Source organism: Zootoca vivipara, chromosome 1 (genome assembly GCF_965207765.1).
Source record: "Zootoca vivipara chromosome 1, rZooViv2.hap1.1, whole genome shotgun sequence".
Classification (NCBI taxonomy): Eukaryota; Metazoa; Chordata; class Lepidosauria; order Squamata; family Lacertidae; genus Zootoca; species Zootoca vivipara.
In genome coordinates, this window is record NC_142582.1 from 41,941,516 (window position 1) to 41,968,500 (window position 26,985).

The window sequence follows — 26,985 nt, forward strand, 5'->3', positions numbered from 1 at the left end:
CCAACAGGGAGTGGAGACCTTGTGCCTTCTTCTCCAGGAAGCTGACCCAGCCAGAGTGCAACTACACGGTGTTTGATAGGGAACTTCTTGCGATCCACGCTGCGTTCCAGCATTGGAGACACTTCCTGGTGGGCGCCAAGCACCCCATCCAGGTGTGCACAGACCACAAGAACCTGGAGTTCTGGAGAACGGCCAGGGTGCTCAACCAGCGACAGATACGGTGGGCAGAGTTCTTCTCAAACTTCAACTTCTCCATCCACTACATCCCGGGGGAGCAGAATGTCAGGGCGGATGCCCTCTCCCGCAAACCGGAGTACATGGAGGAGGAGGCGCCACCGGCACCCAGGCACATTTTCCCCCCGTCAGCTTGGTCCTGCGGAGCAGCAGTGGTGAGTGAGGCAGAACTCACAGCACTGACAGCAGCGGATGAATTTGCCACCCGCATCTTCAGAGAACTGAGAGGGGGGAGGGAGCAGGCGAAAGACTTTGCAGAACGCAGTGGGCTGCTTTTCTACAAGGGTGCGCTGTACCTGCCCACCACCCAGCTTAGACGTAAGGTCCTCAAGCAGATGCACGACAACCCAACGGCGGGTCATTTTGGGAGGGACAAGACCGCTCACCTGGTCATGAGACACTTCTGGTGGCCAGGGGTGCGGGAAGATGTTCGAGACTATGTACGGGGCTGTGACACCTGCCAGCGGGCAAAAGTGGTCAGAGCACCGCCAGCAGGATTGCTGGAGCCCTTAGCCACACCACACAGGCCGTGGGAAGTGGTGTCCATGGACTTCATCACAGACCTGCCTTCTTCCAGAGGCAAGACCGCAGTGTTGGTGGTGGTGGACCTTATGTCCAAAATGTGCCATTTTATACCGTGTGCCAGGGCGGTCTCCGCAGAAGAAACGGCCAAACTGTTTGTTGACCACGTCTTCAGACTGCATGGATTGCCTTTAAGAGTTATTTCGGATCGTGGCCGCCAATTTGTTTCCAGGTTCTGGCGGCGACTCATGAACCTCCTGCAGGTGGAGGTCAGCTTGTCGACGGCTAGACACCCGCAGACTAATGGACAGGCGGAGAGGGTCAACGCCATCCTGCAGCAGTACCTCAGATGCTACGTCAGCCAGAGGCAAACAGACTGGGTGGATCGCCTGCCACTGGCAGAATTTGCCTACAATAATGCAGTGCACGTCTCCACAGGGGTGTCGCCCTTTAAGGCCAATTATGGGCGCGACCTCAGATCTTTCCCAGAGAGGGAGGGGGAGGAGGAGGAGGAGGGCCCGCAGGCTGAGGATTGGGCAGAGGAACTGGAGACGGTGCACCAGCAGCTCAGAGAACACTTGGAGAGAGCCAAGGAAGCGTACAAGAAGGGGGCAGATCGCCACAGGCGACAAGGGGAGGTCATTAGGGTGGGGGACAAAGTTTGGTTGTCCTCGGAGGGCCTTCCCATCAGAGGGAGGTGCAAAAAGCTGGCGCCCAGAAGGTTGGGCCCCTTCACGGTCACGCAACAGGTCAACCCGGTGGCCTTCAGACTGGCACTGCCAGAGGACATGAGGGTGCACCCAGTGTTTCATAGATCGCTGCTGTCGCCGTACAGGGAAAGCAGCAGGCTCCGAGGCAGCGAACAAACCCCCGAGGGAGGGGGGGAGAGGGAAGGCAGGGAGCAACTCAATGAGGCCACGGCCATCCTGGATTCAAGGAGGGGGGTGGGGGGCCTGGAGTACCTCATGGCATGGGAGGATGCTCCACCGTCCCAGAATGAATGGGTCCCAGCCACTCAGATACAGGAGGAATTCCTGGTAGAAGAATTTCACGCCCTCTTTCCCCACAGACCCAAGCCCTGGCACATGGAAAGGGAGGGGGAGGGGGAGGAAGCACGGGAGAGCAGTTCACCATGGCGCTGGGAAGCGGAGTTTGAGGAACCAGAGGATGAGGTATGGGCGTCACCGAGATCCACCCAGTCAGAGGAAGGAGCAGATTGGCAGAACATTTTTACCCCCACCAGCTCTGACGCCACGGACTTTTTGGGATTCCCGTCCTCCCAGGCGGAATGGGGGGGCTCGCAGGACTGGGGGGAGGTGTTCACACCAACGGGCTCGGAAAGCACTGAGTTCTTAGGCTTCCAGTCGTCACCGACACCTGGGGGGGACCTGGGGAGGGGTGAAGGAGAGCTTGGGAGGGGGGTGGATGTGAGGGACAGGGGATATCGCGAAGTCCCTCCCCTCCTGAGTTCAAGCCCATCCCCGAGCACAGGGGAAAGCAGAGAGAGTTCCGATTCCAGTGGGGAAGCAGGAAGTCGTGTCCGAGGCTCAGGCAAGGTAGAGGAGCCAGGGTCCCAGGTGGGACAGGAAGGGGCGAATAAGGGGGGGAGACCCATCCCCCCAACTCCGGAATTACGCAGAAAGAGGAGGGGAAAGAGGATGGGTCTGCCAAAGCTTTTGTGTTGGAGAAAGACGCGCCAAAAGCCATTCGGAGGTTCTGAAACCGAATGACCACATCGTTCCTTGTAAATAGCAATGACTTCAGCACTGTAAATACGCAGCACCAATAAAAGAATAAAATGCAGAGCTGCGTAGCGTCGTCACTCTGAAGTAGCCTGATCCGGCCTCTGTGACAACACCAAAAACATAACCCACCATTATGACATGTTTCCATATTGTTGAATAAGTGCCTTTATCCCGAGCACACAGTGCAAGTTACGTGGATTGTATGTCGTGTTCTTCGCATCTGAGCAGAATTTTGAGACCTGAGACTCAGATCTCACGATTTCAATTTGGAAATGAGCAAGCAATATCTTTCTAAGGTTCGGAACCCCAAAGCAGGTTTGGGCACTGATTTCTGAATAGTCACAGACACAAGAAAGGGGAAATCTTTTCTAAGTGCTACATAATTCTCTCCTCTTGTTGTTCCCCCAGTTGTCTCCACCATCTGTTTGCACCACCACCTATTTTGAGTGAATAATCCCTAAAGGGAGAACGATTACAAAATATTGGTCTTGCCTGCAATTGCCACTTCGCAGGTGTTGAGACAGAGCCACCTACCTCCTTGTTCCTGATGTGATTGCAAGGGGCTCCTGCAGAGAAAGGAGGAAAGCAACAAGGAACCAAAGGATCGATTGTGTAAACTGTTGCTGGAGTGGCAATAAGCATTTTTGCTTCTTTCCTGGGGTGTAAGCCAGCCTGATAATTAGTACATGGGCGATAAGCTGAAAATGAGACGTCTGCCGAAGGTGGTTCAAGCCTCCTTCTGACATTGATAATGTGCAGATACATAGATCACTGTCGGGGCAAAGTGCCATCGCAAGCCTGTGTCTTCCCATTGCCTCATCAATCCATCATCTGCTTAACCGCTGACACCTTGGCAGGCACTCACCGCCAGCCATGCATTTGAATTGCAAGGCACAGGCTCCACCGGGGAATACAGATTTGAGAATCTAAGATTCAAATTTGTTTAAGTATTGTGAACAGCAATTCCCTTGCAAGGTATCTTTATTGCCCTTTTGCCAAGTAGGAATGGTTGGGTCTTTTGTTAGAAGTACAAATTGCTCCTTAATGCAAAAGGATAAAGCAACGCGCAAAGCGCCTCCTTAGAATTCCTCCCGGCTCCCCGGTAATGCTGCCGCATGTCAATTTTAATTTTTTGAAATTTAAACTGAGGGCTTTGTGCCTAAGCTCCATCTTGTCACAAGGAGGAGAGGAATAAGTCAGAAAGGATTAGAAACCAGGTGGGGATTGAGCATCCATAGCAATTATGCTTCATTTGGGGTCTCTCAAACCTTGGTTTCCAACCATATTCTGGGGATACCTGATATTGCTAAGCATGTCATCAACACATCCTGTGAGTGGTCAGGAACATACCCATTTTCCTTTGGAGGAAGAGATCTGTGGATTGCAGTGTGTGTGTGTGTGTGTGTGTGTGTGACACAGAGACACACACAGAGAGACAGAATTCCCCATTTGCATACCAGGTCCATAAGGAAGTCACATCAATTGTGAGGGCCAAAGCCAAGCAATTTAAACAACCCCCAAACTCTCTTAGGAAAAGAAAAATCTATCAACAACACAATTCCATTAGACAGAGCAGTCAAGCCCAGTGGGATCAGAAACCAATTCTTCTCTCACTTAGCAGTGGATTTGATGGTACAATACCCAAGTATTTGGGATTCAAGTGTGCGACTCTTGGAGCAGGAGAAAATCCCCACATGCATAAGGAAATTTGTAAAGTTTGTGAACTTGACCAAGTAAATTCCCTGTGCAACTCTCTGGATAGCTGGGGGCAGGCTCTGCAAGGAAATATAACTGGTTCCATATTCTCTACGTGTTTTTGCCATGTGTGCTTGACCCCAAATGCATTGCAGCTCTCCAAACGGGGTTTGTTTTTTTTCTACTCAGGAGTTCTAAATTCAATTTTCTGCTCAGCAGTGGAAAAACTCACTGAGCATCCTTGAACAAATTGTTCCCAGCATCAGTTTCCCATTTGTGGAAATGGTCAGCCTAGGAAGATTGCTATGGGAACGAAACAAAAACTTGAATGAACCCAGAAATGTGTTGTGTTGCTGGGCATTTCTCTACACATTCCACTTGAGTGGGAAATCGAAATATATCCTGGTCGGTCAGTTCAAGGTGTTTCCCCATTTTTCACACTTCTAAGAGAGTTCAAGATGGTCTGGGACAGGGTTTCAATGGGTGTGGTTTGTTTGTTTGTTTGTGGGGGGGGTTGGCAGGGTGTACAAACATATTTATTTTGTTTCATTGTCTCATCTCTAACCAAACAGGTCTTGTGGGTTTGGAAACAATACAAAAACCTGTAATATCTGTTTAAAAGAGGGGGAAGCATATGTACACTGTACAAGCAGCAATCTGTCCTTTAAACCTCCTGCATTTCTCTGGAGGGAAATATTGATTCTCCGCTCTAATAAAGTGTAGACATACGCAACCAATGGCAGGAGAATATCTCCCCTCCATCCCTACGGAAGAATCTTGTGTAAGGATCTTTCAAAACCTTGTGTGTGTACACACTGACTGGCTCCCTGTTCCACAGTCTGGGTCTCTCTTCCATGTGATCACACTGTTGGGCAGCTCTTCAAGCTCTCATTAAAAGCATTGCTTGATTCCTTGCTAGGCACCTTGAGTCCAGGTCTTGATCCTTATTCTGCCGAATAACATATTTGCCCTTTCAGTCAGCTACAGGCCTGGCACCAGGTATCAGCACCACTGGGCACTTGTTGAGGCTCCCACTACAGAAAAGGACCTGCTCACAACTCCAAGAGCCTCCTGGCCCTGTCCTGTGGCTTCTTTTTATTTTGTCTAGCAAGTGACAGGAACAGGGAGAACAGGGGCAATCAGAGGCAGAAGAAAGAACAGCTGGCAGGGCATGAGGCTTTTAATCTCAAGGTCATGGGTTCAAGCCCCACTTTGGCCAAAAGATCCCTGTATTGCTGGGCATTGGACTAGATGGCTCTCAGAGGCCCTTCCAACTCTATGATTCTATCATTCTGCCTTCGCTCAGGTCTCTTACTCTCCAGGAGCCATACAGTTTGGCCAGGGGGAGGCAGCAACAGAGGCAAGGGCAAGAAGGAAGTGGAGGCCCACTGTGGGCATTCTGCTCAACAGCCCCCCCCCCCCAAAAAAAAACCCAACCTGGAGTGGACACCAATGAGTCATGCATTTGCCCCATCCTAGTCAATTGGCATTGATCATGAGTGGGAGAAGGAAGAAATGGGATCAAAGCAAAAAATAAAAAGAAGTTCTTCAGGTGCTGCATAACTGGTGGGACTCAACAGAGAAAGCCTTTTGTGGGGGACCAAGCCCCCATAATTTACTCCAATTTCCAAATTGTGGAAGAGATTCACAACCTGAAGGAGGGAAATGCTGTTAATGGCAATGCATCATCCTCACGCAATGAATTTTTTTTACTCAGACCTATAAGTGATAGGTGGGAATTCAGACTTCTTTCCCATATCAGGATATGTTTGCGTGAAAGAACTCATTGCTGAGCGGCACTAAGGCTGACATGGATTCGGAATTCCGTTCAACAGCATTCAGGCTGGATGGTTTTCACAGCTGTTCGAACTTTGATATGTAGCATTCGCAGCTGAAGTTACAAATTGTTTATGTTGTTTTCCACTTCAGAATAAGGAAAAAGGTAATGGTGTCATGCTTCCATCTTCAATGTTCTGGAATGCTGAATTTTAAAGCTTCAGAACAGCAAACAGGAGGGTGCAAACAGGAGCTTCAACCGATGCGTCCGATACAATGAAGATGCTTTAACGGCCACAGTACAAACTGTAGTTTGCGCATAATAACTAGATGTAGCACTCTCACTTAGTGACTCGGAAAAGCTGCCCTGCACTACTTGATTGGCCTTAAATGCCCCATGCAGTAAAATAAAATGGCAAAATGGCTCTGAACTGACTCACATAGCCCTTAGCACAAGGCACTAGAGGGCTTTTGTCAGGGTTAAGCTCCCCTCCCCATTTCTGACTCATCTCTCTCCACTGATGTGCTCTGGACAGTATTAATGAACATAGGAGGGAGGGCAGGTAAGCATTGGCAAAGCTGCAGCAACAGAAGTAATAGGGCTGACACTGGGTACTCATGTGGACCTCCAGCACGTGGGCAGAATTATTTCTGACTCATTATTATTTATACCCCGCCCATCTGGCTGGGTTTCCCCAGCCACTCTGGGCGGCTTCCAACAGAAAAATGAAATAAAATAATCTATTAAACATTAAAAGCCTCCCTAAACAGGGCTGCCTTCAGATGTCTTCTAAAAATCTGGTAGCTGTTTTTCTCTTTGACATCTGATGGGAGGGCATTCTACAGGGCGGGTGCCACCACCAAGAAGGCCCTGTGCCTGGTTCCCTGCAACTTGGCTTCTCACAAGGAGGGAACTGTCAGAAGGCCCTCGGTACTGGACCTCAGTGTCCGGGCAGAATGATGGGGGTGGAGACGCTCCTTCAGGTATACTGGACCGAGGCCATTTAGGGCTTTAAAGGTCAGCACCAACACTTTGAACTGTGCTCGGAAACGTACTGAGAGCCAATGTAGATCTTTCCCAGTCACCAGTCTAGCTGCTCCCAGTCACCAGTCTAGCTGCCGCATTCTGGATTAGTTGTAGTTTCCGGGTCACCTTCAAAGGTAGCCCCACGTAGAGCCCATTGCAGTAGTCCAAGCGGGAGATAACCGGAGCATGCACCACTCTGGCGAGACAGTCTGCAGGCAGGTAGGGCCTCAGCCTGCGTACCAGATGGAGCTGTTAGCCAGCTGCCCTGGACACAGAATTGACCTGCGCCTCCATGGACAGCTGTGAGTCCAGAATGACTCCCAGGCTGCACACGTGGTCCTTCAGGGGCACAATTACCCCATTCGGGACAAGGGTGTCCTCCACACCTGCCCACCTCCTGTACCCCACAAACAGTACTTCTGTCTTGTCAGGATTCAACCTCAATCTGTTAGGCGCCATCCATCCTCCAACCACCTCCAGGCACTCACACAGGACCTTCACCACCTTCACTAGTTCTGATTTGAAAGAGAGGTAGAGCTGGGTATCATCCGCATACTGATGAACACCCAGCCCAAACCCCCTGATGATCTCTCCCAGCGGCTGCATGTAGATGTTAAAAAGCATGGGGGAGAGGACAGACCCCGAGGCACCCCACAAGTGAGAGCCCAGGGGTCTGAGCACTCATCCCCCATCACCACTTTCTGAGGAGCCCGGGAGGAAGGAGCGGAACCACTGTATAACAGTGCCCCCAGGTCCCAACCCCTCTAGATGGTCCAGAAGGATGTTATGGTTGATAGTGTCAAAAGCCGCTGAGAGATCCAGCAGAACTAGGAAACAACTCTCACCTTTGTCCCTAGCCCGCTGAAGATCATCAACCAGTGCGACCAAGGCAGTTTTAGTCCCATGATGAGGCCTGAATCCCGACTGGAAGGGATCCAAATGGTGCCCACTTGCCTTGTGTAGTATGGTAAAGTACCGGCTTGGCCAAAAGGGATTTGGAGGCACTACCAATGAGCAGAGGCTTTGCAAAACCGAAGCTGACTGTGGAGTGTTGCAACTGTTGGGCTTTGCAGAGTGCTGTGCAAGGGGCTTCTCAAGACTGAACCATCAGCTGATCATCAGTGCTTGGTGGTCTGTGCCTTTGTCCTCGTGGCTTAATTTCAAATCTTGCCAGCAAAAAAGGGGGGCCACCTGACATCATTGTGATGTCCGATCCATTGTGATGCCCCACCCACCTGTCAAACCTGGCCCAGGGGAGGTGGGGGAGATAACATATCACTTTTGCACCCTGCTATAGAATATCAGCACCAGCTGTAATATCCTGGTGGCTGGCTCCTTGTGGCAAGGCAATCGACTATTGCTGTGTTATCATTTTCTGCCAAGACGTTACAAAAAAACAACAACCCCACAACCAAAACCCTAGATAATTGCTAGTGACAAAAGCATGCTTTTGAGGCATCCTTTCTATGCATTAAAAACTTTTCTTAGGGCAATATTAATCCAATCCTCGGCTGGGTTCCAGAAGTATGATATTCTGTCCCCGGGTAATAGATATTTGTGGGAATAGCTTCAGTGCAAAGGATTGTGTTGGCTGTTTTCAAACATAAATCCAAATGCACACTCCAGAAATAGTAAACATTCCACAAGGGGAAAATCCACAAAATGATGGAACATTGATGCAAGAGGAACAGGGAGTCTTACTGCCACTTGACATATTTTTTAAAGAGCTATCCAAGAGGTCCCAAGTATGGATAGCAAATCAGGGCAGGCTAAGGCTTTATTCCCACCCCATTCTCTTTTGCAGAAACATATATTAGAACAAAATTCACAAGAAAAGTCATACATTTCTTAGGACCAACTAATGTGCAACATATGATCTTTCAAATTATATACCTCTTTCTGTGGAAAATAACTTTTTACATGGGAGGAAATGGATGTTTCTGAGTCAGAGTATCATGATGCTAAGCCCTTGCCTCCAGATGATAACGGAGGCCATTCCTGCAGACATCATTAGGCCAGGCCTTTTCAGTTTTGACAGGGGCATTCTGAGACACAAAAGCAATGGAAAAGTGTTGGCCCCATCTGCAGAATACATTTAGAGCAGGGGTCAGCAACGTAAGGCCCATGGGGCAGAAGTGGCCCACAGAGGTCGTTTGACCAGCCCACGAGCCACCCTCGAACTGAGCCACCCGCTCATGCGCTGCACTAAACCGGCGCAGCAAGGCAAGGGGACTCACTTCCACAGCACTGAAAATCACACACACACACATGATCTGGCCCACGGAGGGATCTCCATGGGACCGATCCAGCCCAGGCAAGATAAACCTTGCTGACCCCTGATTTAGAGCAACATCACACCTCTTTAAACAGTCACCGCTTCCCCCAAAGAATCCTGGGAACTGGAGTTTGTCAAGGATGTTAAGAGATGCTAGGAGACCCCAATTCCCCTCACAGAGCTGCAACTTCCATTGTACTTGAACAATTAACCCTCTTCCCCGGGAACTCTGGGACCTGTAGTTCTGTGAAGGGAATAGGGTTCTCCTAAGAACTCTGTTTGGAGGAAGGGAAATTAGAGATACTGTGATGATAGATAGATGATAGATAGATAGATAGATAGATAGATAGATAGATAGATAGATAGATAGATAGATGATAGATAGATAGATAGATAGATAGATAGATAGATTTCCTAGCACCTGTTTGTGGTGATAGATTCCCCCGCCCCTCTATTTTTTGGTGCTGGCTTCTTCCCACATCCCTCTTTCAATGAAGCCTGTCACCCAATGTCAGCTTCTATTTCATTTCTTTTCCCACTTCCTTTGAATGCGTACATGAACAGATGCCTCGGCTCCATTCTCCACACTACCTTGCAAGAACAAAACTGCATGCAAGAGGTTTATACGCCTGACTTTTAAAAAGAAAAAAATATATATAATTAAGTAGCAATAAGTTCCACATCAAAACTTATATTTGTTGAACAGGCTACTTATCACTGCTTCTTTCTGGGCAAAACAACATCAGCTGAAAACTGGAATCCAGTAATAAACGCTGACAGGAGATCATGCTGGTAGATTGTGGCCCTTTGTTTCATTTTTATTCCTCGTTTTCCCATGTGTACAGCAACATAGCAGATGTTCACAAAGCACAATTGTATATGCACCTACTCAGGAGTATGTGTCATTGACAGGAATGAGCATTACTTGCTAGTAAGCCTGTGCAGGATTGCAGGCTTAATGTTTGGTTCTCGATCTAATATGGGGGGGGAACCTTTCCCCTTCCCAATATTATTATTGTGATTGTGTACTCCGGACTAGAAGGATGGACAGAGGGTATCCAGCACATCCATACTCCTTAATGTAGGTGTGGGTTCTACCTAGCCATCACAACTCTGCCTAGGCCACACTCCAATCCCAGCCACCTCCCTGCTCTCCAAGCCATGCCCCTTATGGATCCTACTTCACCCCCAAGTGGTTTTGCTTGAATGGAAGGTGTCTTGAACTCTGACCAGGCCCCTTGCTTGCCTGGATGGAGGATAGGGAAGAATGTAGAAACTTACCTTTACAAAGGTAAATTCATATGAGTTGCTTCACCCACTTGGGCCTCGAGCCCTGACCACCGCTGGCTACCCAGAATCTGAACAAGCTTTCCCACCCCTGTGCTAATGGGTCCCTCATTTTGCTTTGATTCAAGGGAGCCAGGAAAGCAAACTCCAGGTTTATATTCAAGAAGTTCATGAGCCTGCTCATTATTATCCAGACTGGGCAGTGCTGCCAGCAAAGAGAAAGGGGAGGTTGTCCCCCAATAGGTCAAGAGATTTCAATGACAAACACATACACCCTAAAGAGTTGTTGTTTTTTAATTCTCGCTCCCATTCCACCAGCTGTTCTCCCTTCCCTTAGGCAACATTAGAAGAGAGACACAGTAGAAAACCATTGTCAAAAAAGATAATTTAATGTGTTATTTTTTTTTTCTTTTGCTCATTCATTTGCTTTTAAGACAGGAGATTAAACTTTTCAATACCATCACCCACACAAGTATTGCATTGCACAAGGGTGGATGAAAGAAATAAAGAAATAAAATATATATTTATAGAGTATAAATCAAAACGGTTATATCTGAATCCCCTACATACAAAGCAGCATAACGAACGGCCAATGCAGTGTCACAATAATTCTGTCCTGTTCTCCAGACGGTTAGTAAAAGCAATGATTGTACATAAAGAGAAATAAAGTGCTAAGGTCCATCCATTCTGCTTTGTGTATAAGTGAACATTTCTGCCGTGGGTCCTTCATACACATATAGTGGCCTGGTTGGTTTTAGATAGAACACAAATGGCTGCAGTACCCACTGATTAAAGAAGTTGGTTGGGTCAATGGACACCTTCTTTTTAACTGCTTATGGAATCAACAGAGAGACTCTTAACTCAATGGCAAGGCACCCACTCTGTTCATCAGAAGTTGGAGATTGAGTCCAGACTTATTTCCAGCAATGGAATAGGATTTCTGACAACAAGACTGTAAGCCACCTGCGATCATGGAGAGCTGGGCTGGTAATTTATTGATCATACTGGTGGCTCAACAATATGGGCTTGCATGTGGTACAATGTTGTTTTATTTCTATCTAACAGATTGGCAAAAAAATCAGGTGCTGTGATATCTCAGCACAGATTCTGAGGCAAGGCTGCTTAATGAAGGCTACATAGTCTCATAATTAAGCAACAGAGGCAATTCTGAAAATACCCTTCAAATCCTGGGATGTTACGCAGATAACTGCACAACAATGGTTCCATCAGTACCGGAACACCTTTTTCACCAGAGACAGTGAGGATTTAACTCCACAGTAGAAGAAAATGTGATAAATGAAGGGATTGATTCATGGTGCTGATTAACCAGTTACTGCTTTCAGCCCTGCTCGTCTCATAGAACAACAGGATACACACAAAAAGATAGAACACACCAATGGCTGGAAGGGGGGAAAGTCGTTTGTTTCCCTTCCACACTTCAATCAATGAAATGTAAGAGTTTGTTTAGAATGAAGCTTAAAGTGACCTGAAGAGCAGACCCCCAGGAAAGGCATGGCAGGGGGATGAGGCGAAGGACCACGCCTTGGTGCACCTGGCTTTGTCAATCGGGGTACAAAAGAAAGCCAGAGAAAGTGCTGTACTTATTGTTGTTGCCTCCGTGGGCTTTGCCTCCATCCAGTTTGACATACACCTCGTCCCCAGAGTCCAGGTGCAGCACCACACTGTTGCTGGCGTAGTCGTAATTCTGGTCTGCATCCTGAGCAATGGCACTCGCCCGCACCTGAAAAGCACATCATGCCAAAAGGGAAGATGGATTCAGTTCCTTGCAGCTTCCGTGGTCTGCCCTCAAGCCTTCTCTACTATGCATTTCTCTCCCACCCCTCACTCCCACCCACGCTCTCCTCACACACTCCCTTCCCCTCTCATGCAAGCATCATTCCCCATGCTCAAGATCAGCAGCTGGACCAATATTTCTATCTGCATAATGCCTCGTGTATGATTCGTCACGGAAAGGTAGGCTCAGATGCCAAAATAAGTTCAAATAATTTTCTCCCCCCCTTCATGCCAAATGCACCCCTTCCTGCTATCTTACTATAACTCCTTCTCTTCAATGCGCCATACAAAAACGACTCCTAAAAGGGGGGTTTGAAGCAAATGTGAGCATCCCCTCCTCCACTGGCAAAGCTCCTGGGGGAATCTCAAAGGGGTGTCCAAAAGACAGCTTCGATAACACTGAAAGCTGCACACATCCCATCAAAGCAAATTTGGAAATACCTCCTCAGGTAAAACATCAAAGAAGGTTTAAGGAAATTCACAGCAGTGCCCATGACCAGTGAAATTTCTCAGGAGAGAAGGGCCACCCCTACTTATTACCATCCCTTCATATGAACCCTATTCTGACCCTCCCCATTTGCCCCAATATGTCTGCCCTTCACAGTGAAGATTCCATCTTTCCTACCCTCTCTTCTCTTACACTGTCTCTTATCTGTACTTTTCAACAGTATCGCCTCCTTTTTCCTTTCCCTCCATTGTTGTATACAATGAGAACATTGAATGTGACAGTAAAAGACATATAGTTTAACCTCCTTGACTAGCAATATTCTTTTCGCTCGAATCCTCACAGACAGATGCCCATTCAGCCTGTCTCGTAAAACTTCCATTGATGGAGGCTCCTTGGGCATTTTATTCCACTGCCAAACATCTCCATGCAGTGGTCTTTCCCCTCACACCTCTCTGCAGCTCATGATTCTCCTTCACTGCCACACTAGCGCTCTCTCTCGCTCTCTCTCTCTCTCATTCCATCTCCATAAAGCCTTTCATGGTTTCATCCTCTTCACTCTCTCCTTTGCCTTCTCTTCTATATGCTTTTGCTTTCCTCACTTTCTGTCATTTCAATTTAGGCCCCAACTGCACAATATAGTTTAAACCCAATCATATCACTTTAAACAGCCATGGCTTTCCATAGTTTGTTAAGGATGTTGAGAGTTGTTAGGAGACCTCTATTCCCCTCACAAAGCCACAATTCCCAGAGTTCCCTGGAAAGAGGGGTTGGGTCTCCTAACAACTCTCTGGACCCTTAACAAATGACTGTGCCTAGGATTCCTCAGGGGCAACCATTACTATTTAAAGTCGTACAATATTCATTATGAGTCATTTATTTTGAAGCTATATACCCCCACCCTTCTATAAAATGAGCCTCAAGGAGACAACAACAACAACAACACCTTGCCCATTCAACTGGGTTGCCCCATCTCAAAATATACATCTCTTCACATTTCTTTACAGAGAGAGAGAGAGAGAGAGAGAGAGAGAGAGAGAGAGAGAGAGAGATGCAATACAATATAATCCTCTGACAGATGAATAGACAGTCCAGGAGTCCCAGGACAGCTCAATAGCATTCTCCTTCCTTGGCCTGAATATTTAAAGTTCTTTTGCAATAACCTATGAAGGTTCCTTTTAATGTAGTGCTGATAAGGTGAAGTCACTGTATTGATCTCTTTTGCTATTGTTATAAACCAGACTTACAAATGCTCAAACATGTATCAGAGCACTTCAATATGTTGCGTTGCCACCGCTATGTGAATTAGTGACCATTTCCCTTTCTTGATGGCCTCTCCTTTGTGTTCCCCTCCTTCCTTTAAATCCTCACAGGCTCCTCTTCCTCTTGTGTTTCACTTCTGCAAGTTTCATCCCTCTCCCCACCTTTTTGCACCTTACACATGCTCAGGGGTGCAGTCCATTCTGTGGCAACAAAGGAAAACTTTCTTTCCTTGGTGTAATTTATCTCCCTGCCCAAGTGACTACACAGCAAAGCTTCCACCCTTTAATGCCCATCCTTCTGTGGGCACTAGCCTTACTCAAATAGCTGCTGCTTTCCAAATGAGAGAGATATCATATTTCCTACTAAGTGAAAAGTGTCTAATGCAGAAAGGTTCCATGGTGTGGTCTGGAGGCATAAGAGGCTGGAGCTAACCAGGCCTGAGTCTGGTCAGGGTGACCATCTGGAAACTACTTGTACACTGCTTTGGGTTCCATAACAGGAGACAGATGGGATATAAATGTAGTAATAAATCAGGAGGGGACCTTGTGGGTGTGAGGAATTCCTGGGTAGAAATGTTACACCCATGAGAGTGCAGAGGTGGTAACATTCCCCTAGGCCTGCCTCTCTACAGGAGTTGGTCACATCTATCTATGAAGCCTTCCACTTTCCTTCTTACTAATTCATATCCATGAAATCATGGACAGAAGAAACTGCAGTTGGCAGCAAGTGAGAAATGTTAAGATTCTGAGAACGGAATCCACATTGGTTTTAGCATGGCCGTGTAGTCAATGATCCTGGAGGGCTCAAGAGAGCTGTCCATGGTTCTGGAGAAAAGGAGTGTGTAAATCAAAAGTGAGTTGAGGCCAGAGACTGATGGCCACCACAGAGTTGGGCCATCCTGCAACACCATTGAGCAGGAAGGAATCTCCACTTCTTTTCTATCCCCACATATAGAAAGGACTTGCAAGTGTAAACAGTGGCGCAGGCAATTTTACACCCTGCTTTTCATGGTCTCACACCCTCTCTTTAAGACATCAGGAATAAAATGGGGTTTACTTCTGCAGCCTTGATAGCAAACACATTTGCTTGGGAATATGCCCACCCACCCAATGACTACGAAATGCTTTTGAAACTTAAAAGCAAATAAAGGATGCTGTGATGAACAGTGTCTGGCCCAGTGGGTCCTGGCATGCCCAAGCCAATGCAAGTCCTGATGCAGAGAATGTTAGCCTATTCATCCATCATCTGCCATTCTGTGGGTGGTCACTAGGAAGTCCCTTGCACTATGGGATCCTTGGCTTCAACCCCAAGGTCCAACCCTAGCTGCACCCACCAAGTGTAAGTAACAAGAGTGAATGTTTTTGTGGTAGTTCTTGGATCATGCAAGCACATCCTCCTCTCTTTTTGCTCAGTTTTGGCAGGTGGGCCAACCTTTCCTGTCCACAGAGGAAGAGGAGCCATAGAACTAGGGTGCTTCTAGGAATAGAAGCCACCATAGTATCAAGTGGCAAAGACAGCCAGGAAGCACCAGAGGTATCAGAACTTAGGCTCTTCAGGCTGAGCATGGATTGAGAAAAGATGCCAAAGGGGAAAGCACAGAGCACAGAATTCTCCACATAAATGAGTCACTGGGGAGTCAAGATGCTGACTTTGCCTCCAGGGTGACCCCAGGCTACCTGCTGAAGATCCTAGGTAATGGGTGCCTGTTTTATCTACAAAAGAAGCTGTGTAGTGACACTGGGATTGTCCCCCTTTCAAATTGTGGCAGAGCTTGGAGTAAGAATATCAGTTGATGGATGGATAATGCCTCCTCAACTCCATCTCAAAATCTGGGTCCTAGGCCAAGGGATTCAGATTGGAGATCTCAGTGTATCCTAGCGTAAAGCTTTAGTGAGCTTTGATTGACAGGATCCACCAGGCCTCCATTAAAAAATTTATTGGACCCCTGGACTGAAGGTCCTAGCTTGAGCTCTCATTCCCTGCCCCTCCAACCCTATAAATGGGAGGGTCAAATTTACAATCTTAGGATCTCTTTCTGAGTGCAGAGGAGAGGATATTGAAGCTGAAATTCTCCTTCTTAGCATGTCTCCATTGTCTAACAGTGATGATGGCCATAGCTCTATGGGTGGGGACCATAGCTCAGGAGCAGAGCATCTGCTTTGCCTGCAGAAGCAGCAACGGACAGCAAAGTGGGGCAGCAGAGCTCACCTGACTTCCACTCAGTCACATTGCTGCCACTTACAAGGAATTAGAGGGGGGAGGAGGGGGGAGGTAGGCACAATGCAAACACACCAGCAGAAGTGCCTGATTAGCTCTCCACTCATCTGCCACCTCTCTCCTCCCTTTCTACCTTCATGTAAGCAGCAACAACATGATCAACCAGAGGTCAGGTTAATGCCCTGCATGGGGTAGGATTGCAAGTTACACTTTCTACCAACGCTCCAATTAAGAGCCCAGTTTAGAAATCCATGAGCCTCACTAACTCCAACTCTTCCCCATTCTTGCCAAATCCTCCCCCATGCCTTTTTGAAAACAGTAGGTAAGTGGATCCATGCAATGGGGAAGTGCCCCCTCTGCCTTCATCCCATGTACTTCAAGAACTACCCCCAAATGGAGGTGCTCTCCAAAATTCTGAATGGTCCTCATCATGGCTGTAATGACTTAGAACTACTTATCAAATGGGTTGCTACCACCATGTTGTGAGTCTCCACACCATCTCTAGTGGCCAGGAACCTGGACCAGAGGCATGGAGACTCACAGCATAGAGATGGATAATCCATGGAGTAGGTACTTCTAGATCAAGAACGGGAAACCTGTGTCCTTCCAGATCTTGCTGGACTATGATTCTCAGCACCCCGACCATTAACTATGGTGGCTGTGAGTGATGGGTGTTGGAGTTCAACAGCACCAGGACGGTCCAGGCTCCCCATCCCTGCCCTAGATGTCACAGCCAGAATGAGGATTACACATCATGCTGAGGGTGGGGCACTTTCAGCAGCCTCCTCACAGCAAGTGTAGCTCATGCTCTATCCCTTGCTGACTCTGAGCTGAATGCGTGAACTGCTTCCGTGAAAAAGGATTGGGTGATATTCAACTAGGATTAGTGCTAGTATAAAATGACACACACCCCAATCCAATCTCTTCCCCTCACAGTTGCCCTGCCCTGTCCCCAAATATACTTTGCAGGGTTAGGGGAAAACCCAGAATAGATTTAAGGGAGAACAGAGGAGAGAGGAGAAAGTTCCCTTGCAAGTTCTCTTTAGCACTACTTTGAATGCATCCCATTATGTTTGGGGTGACATCAGATGCTTGTTCTGCTCACTCTTGACCATTTCATACATGCTGAATAAATAAGCAGGGATTGGCTTGAAGTCTCTGGATCTCTGAAACATGGTGAGCATAGCTACTACAAGATCCAAAACTGTTTCTCCTTGCTGTGGTTACAGGTAGGTAGCCGTGTTGGTCTGGATCGAAGTAAAATAAAAAAATTCCTTCAGTAGCACCTTAAAGACCAACTAAGTTTTTATTTTGGTATGAGCTTTCGTGTGCATGCACACTTCTTCAGATACAGTGAAATGGAAGTTTCCAGGCACTTATGTAGAGAAGGGGTGGGGAGGGGTGGGGATGGGGAGGGGGGATTCCTTGCTGTGACAACTCATGCTCCCTTAGCTGTGCAACCTTGAACATGCAACTGGAGGAGAGGACATGCCACAGTTTCCATGATGCAGCAAAGACAACAGCCTGAGAAGCTTCTATATTCACACATACAATCAGGGGGTATGTCTCTACTTCACATGCAGCTATTCAAATCTGTCAGATCTCCACATGTTAGCCTACCCGTCTCCTTTTGGGTGGAGGTCCCCAGGCTGTGAGGCCTCTCTTTGAAGGAAGATTTCACAGATGGTGGCCCTGACATGCATGATGCAACACCTCCCTCCTCACATGATTGGAAGATCTCAATAAGTTCAGGATGGTGAGAGCAGAAAGCCTGTATGCCAGTCTCCAAGGATGAAATCTTAAGCAGGAGGAAGGGCAAGGAAGGGGATCAAGAGTCTCCATGTGGGTTGAATGAAGTCCTGTACTCAGCTCTCATTTGAACAGATGGCCGCCCCTGTCCCCATCAAAATGAAGCCTGAGTGCTAAAGATCTCATGCAAACTTTCTCTTAGATGACTCCCTGAGGGTTTAACTGTATTGCATAACAATGCCTGTAACCAAAACCCAACACACATATCCTTTTTTTTTCCTTCAGGAAGACATTGGAAAAGATAATTTGGAGTGAAGATGATGTGGGAAGGAAGACCCTTAAGTATTCTTCTGCCCTCAACTTGTCTATGCCAAATGCCCTCCCATTGTGCAAATATCCAAATGCACATTTCCCTGCATTTATGGGACTTCCCATTGGTGAAAATTTGGCAGGAAGTTCTCTTGGTTGGGAATGGGGTTGGGGGTTCCATTTAGGGATGTATTGAGGTCATTGAGCTCAGGTGTCAAGATCTCTTGGTTTCAAGAAGGAAGTTGGTGAATTATTGGGAATTCTCCTGCCATCAGGGCAGGACTTTGGGGTAGAGTTCCAGGGCTGCTCTAGGCATAAGGATTAAGAGGGTCTCCAAAGGCAGCAGGACTGACTTCTTACCACATTTTGAGGTAAGTGGAAAACAACACACATTACTATCTAAAAAGACTTCACCCCAGTCTTAAATTACTTAGCTGCACCACTGGGGTACTCTGGGTGCGTGTGATAAGATTATTTTATAGTTGAAATACCTATCCACCAGAATAGTCCCCTAATCGGCAGTTGACTTCAAGCGGCACAGCTCATCGAGATATCTTGATCTTGAACCTCCTTTTGTCAAATCTTTTAATTTAGGAGCCTCGTCGAAGTGAGGTTTTAAGGGGGGGGGGGAGTTTCCTTACTAAAATCGGGAGCCCCTTTTCCGGCTGGGATATCTGGAGGGCTTGTTAACACATCGCTGACTGGACCACGCGAGAGAGATGTATTTTGAGTTTAGATCGGATCATAGGAAAGTTCTCGCCCTCGCCCAGTCGTTCGATCTGTGAGGCTACAGCCATCAGTCCAAGAGCCAACCGGGCGTCACACATTCTGGACTAGCCCCAAAGCTCCCCTTGTCCCCAAGTTCAGCATTCCCTTTAGCTGACACCGTCGGAGAAGCTATCCCCCCACCCTACCCCCATCCATCCATGCCTCCAAGCTAACTAGGTGGGGTCTGAGACTGTCCCCGGACCATCCCCTCAACACGCATATACAGAGGAGAAGACAGGGTCCCCCGCTGGCCCGTGGCAGCTGCCCAGCACCCACCTGCCCGTTCTTGCAGAGGTCCGCCCACATGCTGGTGCCGTCGCCTCCGCGCATGAGGATGTGGTAGGTGAAGAAGTAGATGCCGCGCACCTGGCAGGTGAACTTGCCCGTGGTGGGATCGTAGTGGTTGCCCAGGTTGGTCACCACGTCGTCGAACTTGAGCACCTCGTAGCCCTCGTGGGGACTCTTCAGGCCCACGTAGAAGGCGATCTTGGGGCCGCTGAAAGCAGCGCTCAGCGCGCCCGTCACCTCTCCTCCAGGCGCCGGGCTGCTGCTGCTGCTGCTGCCTCCCATGCCGGAGCCCACACCTCCAGCCGTCGTCGCAGTTCCGGTGGCCCCGATGCCGGGCACAGACAGCCCCGGTAGTCCCGGCTTCCCCGAATCGCCCCTCTCGCCTGGGGGTCCTCTAGGGCCCGGGGGACCCGGTTCCCCGGGTGGTCCCCTCGGCCCCGGCTTGCCTGGACGGCCGGGGTCGCCCTTGGGTCCCTGGATGAAGGGCGGCGGTGGCGGCGGCGGGTTGGCGCTCAGCTCTTGTATGGCTTCGAGGGCGGCCGTGGTGCCTCCGGGGCGGCTGGACGGTCCGGCGGCAGCGCTACTGGCGCTGTAGGGGTCGCAGATCATGCGGCAGGTGCCCATCATCTCGTAGTGCGCCTGGCCTTTGGACGGCGCCTGCACCAGGATGGGGACGGCGATGAGCAGGATGAGGCCCATGGCCAAGGCGATCCCCACGGCGGCCACCAGCCGCTTCCTCCTCTGCCAGAGCCGGGCAGCGAGCGCCAACAGGTCTTCCTTGCTGGGCGAAGTAATGGTGACTTCTCTCGACGGCGAGCCTGCCTGCCGGGGTAGGGGGAGAGAAGAAGCAGGAGAAAGACGAGTCAGTCGCGGCCAACCAACCCCCAGCCCGGGGCGAGCGAGAGGCCACCTCCTGTCCCGATCAGCCCGTCAGGGTGGCACCCTCCCGGGGGCACCCTCCGCCTCTACCGATGCCCTTCATGGTGGCATCACTGAGATGCGAAGACAGGAGGGAAGCAGGACAAGGAGGAGGAGTAAGAGACGCCGCCGCTTATCCCTCTGGAGGAGGAGGGAGACCCCGGACTAGACTTGACTGACGTAGAGGAGACCTCTTCTTCCCTCCGCCCGCCCCCCGCCCCCATCTACAGCGCCCCTTCCCTTTCCCCTATCATGGTCACATCATCGCAATCCAGCCAGCCCCCTCCGCACCCCTCGTCCCTTCCCTCGGGGGTTTACAGACCGTTCGCACAAACACGCACACGCACTCACTAGCGCGCTCCCTCGAACATCCTCCGCTGCCCTCGAGCAGGCGGGACGCGGGCGCAGCAGCTCAGCGGGCGTCGCGCAAACAGGTGGACGAGCGAGCGCCCCCGATGTGTTGAGCCTCCTCCCTCCTCCGCGCTTCACCAAGCGTCCAGGACATCGTCCCTCTTCCTCCTTCCCCTCCCTGCTCCCCTCCTGCTTAGCAAGGAGTCAAAGGATTTGGTACCCCCCCCCCCCTCTCTCTGTTTCTACCAAGGAAGTTCCCGTTTTCCAAAACTGCAAATACCGGCAGAGGGGAAATCTCCCTCCAATCTCCCCTGACGGATGAGCAAGCAAGAGACGCGCGGTCTGTCCAGGGAGAGACACTCACCGCCCGAGTCCTCCTTTACCTCGCGCGAACTGTTGGGGGGGAGAGGGAGAGAGATCACATCTGGCCAGCTGCGGGGTGGGGGAGGGGGAGAGAAGGCAAGGTCCTTGCCAAGGGACCACACCGACCACTACCAGGCGACCAAGTTTTTCGGAGGAGGGCTGGCTGCACAGCCCGGGATGAGGAAGAGGAAGAGAGCCTGCTGCGACGAAACTGCAAACCTGGCGAATTTCCCCTCCGCCTAGACGTGACCCCTAAGTTGAACAGGAGATATGGGCTGCGTGGCTTTTTTTTTGCTCCCGCGCCCCTTCTTACAGGAGTCAGTTTCAGTAGGCTACTCGCAAACCTTTTAAAAAAAATCAAAAATCTATTGCCTCTTATTTTCAGCCCTTCTTCCTGCTTCACCACCACCACCACCCAAAAAATTGGCTCTCGCGACTCTGCCTCTTTGCCTCTTTTCCCTGCTTTTCTGCGTGTTTTTCTCTGTCCTGCTGCTTATTATGACTTGCTTGCCCGATGCCTCTGTGAATGGAACGGAGAGCTCTTCTTCAGGCTGGAGGGCAGGAGAGAGGAGAGGGGTGGAAAGAGAGCTTGATGAGCTGCAGTTTGCCAGTCTTAAGATGGAGAGCTGTAAGTCTTTGCAGAGTATGTCTACGTAGAACGAAATCCGACTGAACCCAATAGGACTCCTTCCTTGCAATCCTTGTTTGTTGTTGTTGTTTAGTCGTTTAGTCGTGTCGACTCTTCGTGACCCCATGGACCATAGCACGCCAGGCACTCCTGTCTTTCACTCCTTGCAACCCTACACACACTTAACTCAGGCTACATTCCGATTCCCTTACCTCTGAGCAGACAGACATTATGATTGCTCTGCAAATTAGATCAGTCTCTGCTGGGAGCAAAACTTGCATTGACTTCCAGGTAAACAACCATGAGATCCAGCCACTTGTGCAGTTCCTTGTTAGGCATCTTTCTCCATGCTCAGCTTCAACAGCTAACAGCCAGAGCCTATGCATGTTGAAGTTCATTCTGTTGCACACTTAATGGGGTAGATTCCATGGCAGCCACACAGGTCCTGGGACACCTTGAAGAGGGACCCATTTATTGCAGCATGAGTGTTTCTAACTCAAAGCTGGGATGCACGAGAAGTGTGTGATTCTTTGAGAATTCGGTCTGTGGATAACAGGAGAAAAGACATGGCTAGGAATATTTACTTATGAAGGAGCCTGCCTGAGAATGTGGAATTAGCAAGATGATATTCTGTTCCTTCCAACTCTATTGGTGTTGTTTTTTGCTGTGACTTCCCCACCACCAAATCACACCCCATATGTGATTGAAATGTATTCTGTGAACCAGCAGTGTGCAGGTTCATATGCCAACAACTTTCCACAGCTGCAGCCATTCCTAGAAGAATGTGGGTGCCCTTGCAAAAACTGCTACCAGGTGTATTTCTCATTACAGGGCTGGTACACCCTTAAATGTGCATCCCTCAGTTTCTCTACACATGCTCACTTGGTGGCTGGCAATTGAATGGAGGTAAGGTGAAAGGATGTGTGGTGCTTCATTTATATTTGCTAGCCATCCCTGGGTGAAAAATGCAGGTGTGAAACAGCCCAGTAGTAGGTGGCACAAACGAACACATTTGCACATGTGCACACAGATGACCGTGGAAGCCAAAATGTTCGGCAACAGTCCTATTTTAAAGGCTCCTCCCTCATATTTATCCTTCTGCCCAGGCAGACAGCAGTCCTGGGTCTTCCTTACTGCTACAGTTTATGGTCTGCAATGCAATGCATCCAGAAACTAGCGAATTAAAGTGTCCTGCAGATTTGCATCTCTTCAGGAATCATTTAACCCTGTTCCCAGCCATAAAAGCAGCAAGCCATGCTTGGCTATGTTGTCACTTAACAGAGTGATGAGAAGCAATTTGGTTCACAAACTCACTTCCGTCTTCCCTGCTCACATCAAACATTTGACGGGGTTCAAGTGTTCTTTTCATGAAGTTGCTCGCTGTTCAGCCAGGCTGAACGCAAATATCTGTCAATGTTGCAAATATGAGAAAGGGAAGAGAACTACAGACGCCGATCATTTCTTTAGCATTTTTTAAATTTGACAAATGCTTTGTAATCGTGACCTCACAACAACCTCATGAGGTCATTGCCTGCTCTGGCCGAAAGGAAAAAGACGTTAAGCAGCAATCCTCAGGGCTATGGAGGTGTGAGGGACTTACACCCTACCCAACTCAGATACACAGCAACAAGCTGCTACTCCTATGAGGGAGCACAAAGGCTGCATTCCAGCAGGCAATTTCAGGTAACTGTTTTTCTTGGATTTTCTTCCTTCTTTTTCTACTTTTGTCTTGCTTTGGACCTTTCCACTGTTAATATTAATCGAAGCTTTGTTTCAATAGAATTTTACTGGTTGTCTTCAAATTTGGTTTTCTGCATCCTTAGAAAAGGAAAGCTGTGCAGAAATACTGGAAACAGGACAGGTGAGAGTGCAATGTCATTTCTCTTCTCCAGGATGTTCCAAGAGTGTAGAGGCACCTACCTGGATTCAACTTTCCTTTGGAAGGAGACCGATGGAGGTTTGTAGGCATTTTGTAGCATTTGCAGGTGCTTACAAATATACACGGGACAGCGGGTGGCGCTGTGGGCTAAACCACAGAGCCTAGAGCTTGCCAATCAGAAGGTCAGCGGTTCGAATCCCTGCAACAGGGTGAGCTCCTGTTGCTCAGTCCCAGCTCCTGCCATCCTAGCAGTTTGAAAGAACCTCAAAGTGCAAGTAGATAAATAGGTACCGCTCTGGTGGGAAGGTAAATGGTGTTTCCGTGTGCTGCTCTGGTTTGCCAGAAGCGGCTTTGTCCTGCTGGCCACATGACCTGGAAGCTATACGCCGGCTCCCTCGGCCAATAATGCGAGATGAGCGCGCAACCCCAGAGTCGGTCACGACTGGACCTAATGGTCAGGGGTCCCTTTACCTTTACCTTTATGGGGGGCTTTATTCCCTTGGAACAAACACTTAAACTTCCCCTGTGTACACACTCCTGTATACTCTGCACCCAATGCACTGCCACTGCTGGTTTAGGAAACAGTGTACACACATTAGCTAAGGTCCAGATCAATCATTGATCTTGTCATTTCTTAGGAAATAGTGTGTTTGATCCATTCCCCCCCCCAAACCAGTTTTGAATGGGGGGGGAGACAACCTAGCATTGAATTTAATCCAGTAACACACTGTTCCTTTCCAACTTTCTTCCATCATGGATCCCAAGGTAGCATACACCTGGCTATCAAGCTTTAGCAACATGGTAGCCACACATGCCTTCAGACTATACCCTAGGATTTCTAATAAGCATTTGTTGTTTAATAATCATTCCAAGTGTTTTGACTCTTCCGTGTTTCTGTTCTGTATTAAATTCCACCATTTTGAACTGTTCTTTCAATCACAAATAAACAGAAATGGGGGACCACTGACAAACTTTCTAGGCTTCCAATGACCCACCTTTGGGGAATCGCTGCGATATATTTGATTGATTGACAATTGATTCACAGGATGCAGTAGCAGTGGGGAAGAGGATTATTAATTGGGATTATTGGGGCACATTTCAGTTTGCCTCCATTTTTGTGCTGAAAAGCAATCAATTCACTAATTGCTTTGATTTCTTTTTCCCAGCACCACTAAATAAAGGCTGATATATCATCAACAGAGGAAAGCAAAAGCTTGCAGATCTGGATATGTTTAGGGTTTGATGCAAAGTGCACTAAAATCAATATTTAGTTCAAGAATCACATAAATGTGACAGATGTGCCCTGGAGAATAAACATCACCTATGTGCTGTTTTTTTCTACCTGTATCATCGCCCCCCCTCCACTGCCCATACTTTCTACCTCCTTTCTTTATTCTTTGCCTTCAGAACACATTTTGCAAAAAGCAGGTTGACCCTAAACTGTGGAGCAAAACACACTCCCTCCCCCTGCCCTGAGACCTATGGACAAAAAACACAGTATTTTTCTCTAGCAGATCAGATAGGCAGAATATACAAGGGTTTTGTAGTGTTCTCATGCCATGCAATCCTATCCAGGTTTGCTCTGATGTAAGCCCTACTGGGCACTCTTTCCAGGCCAGTTTGCATGTTTGAAGGTGGTTCTCCATAAGCTAGCCCAACTCCCTAACCACAACACAACACTCAGTCTCTTACTCCCACTTTTTTGCTTTAGGATCCATTCTAAAATACCTGGAAGGATACTGAAATTGCTAAGTAAGAACAACAACATGCTTATCACCATCACACAGTTTGTCAGTTGTCACTATAACTATTTTGCCTTGACATACGTAATTATCACTGTCTGTTCTTCCTTTCCATCCCCTCTGCCACCATGTCTGTATTTAGATGTGTGTTTGCATACATGCACATGTGCCAAATAATCTAAGATTGCCTTGGCTCAATATACCTGAAGGAGTGTCACCACCCCCATTGTTCAGCCCAGACACTGAGGTCCAGCTCCGTGGGCCTTCTGGCAGCTCCCTCACTGTAAGAAGTGAAGTTACAGGGAACCAGGCAGAGGGCCTTCTCAGTAGTGGCGCCCGCCCTGTGGAACACTCTCCCACCAGATGTCAAGGAAATATACAACTATCTGACTTTTAGAAGACTTCTGAAGGCAGCCCTGTTTAGGGAAGTTTTTTAATGTTTGATGTTTTATCGTGTTTTTAATATCATGTTGGGAGCCACCCAGAGTGGCTGGGGAAACCCATCCAGATGGGTGAGGTATAAATTATTATTATTATTATTATTATTATTATTATTATTATTATTATTACTACTACTACTAGAATTCAAGTATCTGAAGAAGTGGATTCTGTTCTGCCATAATAAATTTCTCAGTCTTTAAGGTGCCACAATGCACTTTGTTGTTACTCGTGTAACAGACTAGCATGCCTATCTGTCTGGATATTAAAAATTTAAAAAACAGTAGCACCTTTCATGTGCATGCAGAGCTCATACCTATGACAAACTTAGTTGGGCTCTAAGGTGCTACTGGAATGAATTTTTTTATTTTTTGTTTCGACTACGTCAGACCAACACGGCTACCTACCTGTAACTAGTGTCTGGATGTTGTTAGAAATATATACAACATGTACATAATATGTGACTCTACAGCTTCCTAAAACATGTGATTGCCGCTAAATGGACACACATGTGTCCTCTCCCTGGAGATTCTCTCCATGCATCAACCATGTCCTACTTGAAGTGGTTGTTAAATTAGCTCCAGTTGCTATGGAAATTTGAAAAGTTCCTTTTAGAATTAAGTTGCTGAATCAGGATAAAGTGTGCCAATTGCATTCTTGCCAAGTTAATTTCATTTCCTTTGTTAATGTCGGCAGAGCTACCTGTACTCTGGACAACTGGAATGTCTGCCCTCTCTTTAGAAGGAGCTTCTCAAGCAGAAATGTTTTGAAAGCAGTTACTACAGGCCTTTCCATAGAAACATTGCATTTGTTGGCTAGGGGTACAGTAGGGGCACTGAGAACACCATCGCCAAAAGACTAGCAGAAGACTCATTCCTCTAAATTCATTTCACTTATTAAATAATTGCTTTTTAAAAATGTAATGCTGAATTGCATCTATCATAATCAGTGACAACCACTTTTACTGTGCAAATAGAAATAAATTTGATTTAGTTCAATGGGACTTACTTTCAGGTAGGTGCATTTAGGATTGGAATTTTAATAACGAATGCATCCATCGCTAAGCACCAAACCTGCAAATGGTCAGTTGATGAGACATGCGCACGCAATCACACAATATAGCAAGACCCATTTGTTGAGAAAATACTTACTTGGGTGTAAGGCCCACCGAAGTCATGCTTTTAAAACGAGTAAGTGAAATTTTCTCTTCTAGTTGCTCTCAGTCCTGTTCTTGGCAATTTCCCCATATATTATCAACCTTGACTGCAAATA

At 48.0% G+C, this 26,985-nt stretch overlaps 1 protein-coding gene across 1 annotated transcript; it reads right to left on the bottom strand.

Moving 5' to 3' along the window:
* Window positions 1-10,938: 10,938 nt before the first annotated feature.
* On the bottom strand, window positions 10,939-20,195 carry C1QL2 (complement C1q like 2). The gene is made up of 2 exons (XM_035129829.3): window positions 19,383-20,195; window positions 10,939-12,302 (listed from the first exon to the last, which is right to left on the bottom strand). Exons 1-2 carry the CDS (start codon window positions 20,091-20,093, stop codon window positions 12,123-12,125), a joined length of 891 nt encoding a protein of 296 aa, XP_034985720.2. The 5' UTR covers window positions 20,094-20,195; the 3' UTR covers window positions 10,939-12,122.
* Window positions 20,196-26,985: the final 6,790 nt, after the last annotated feature.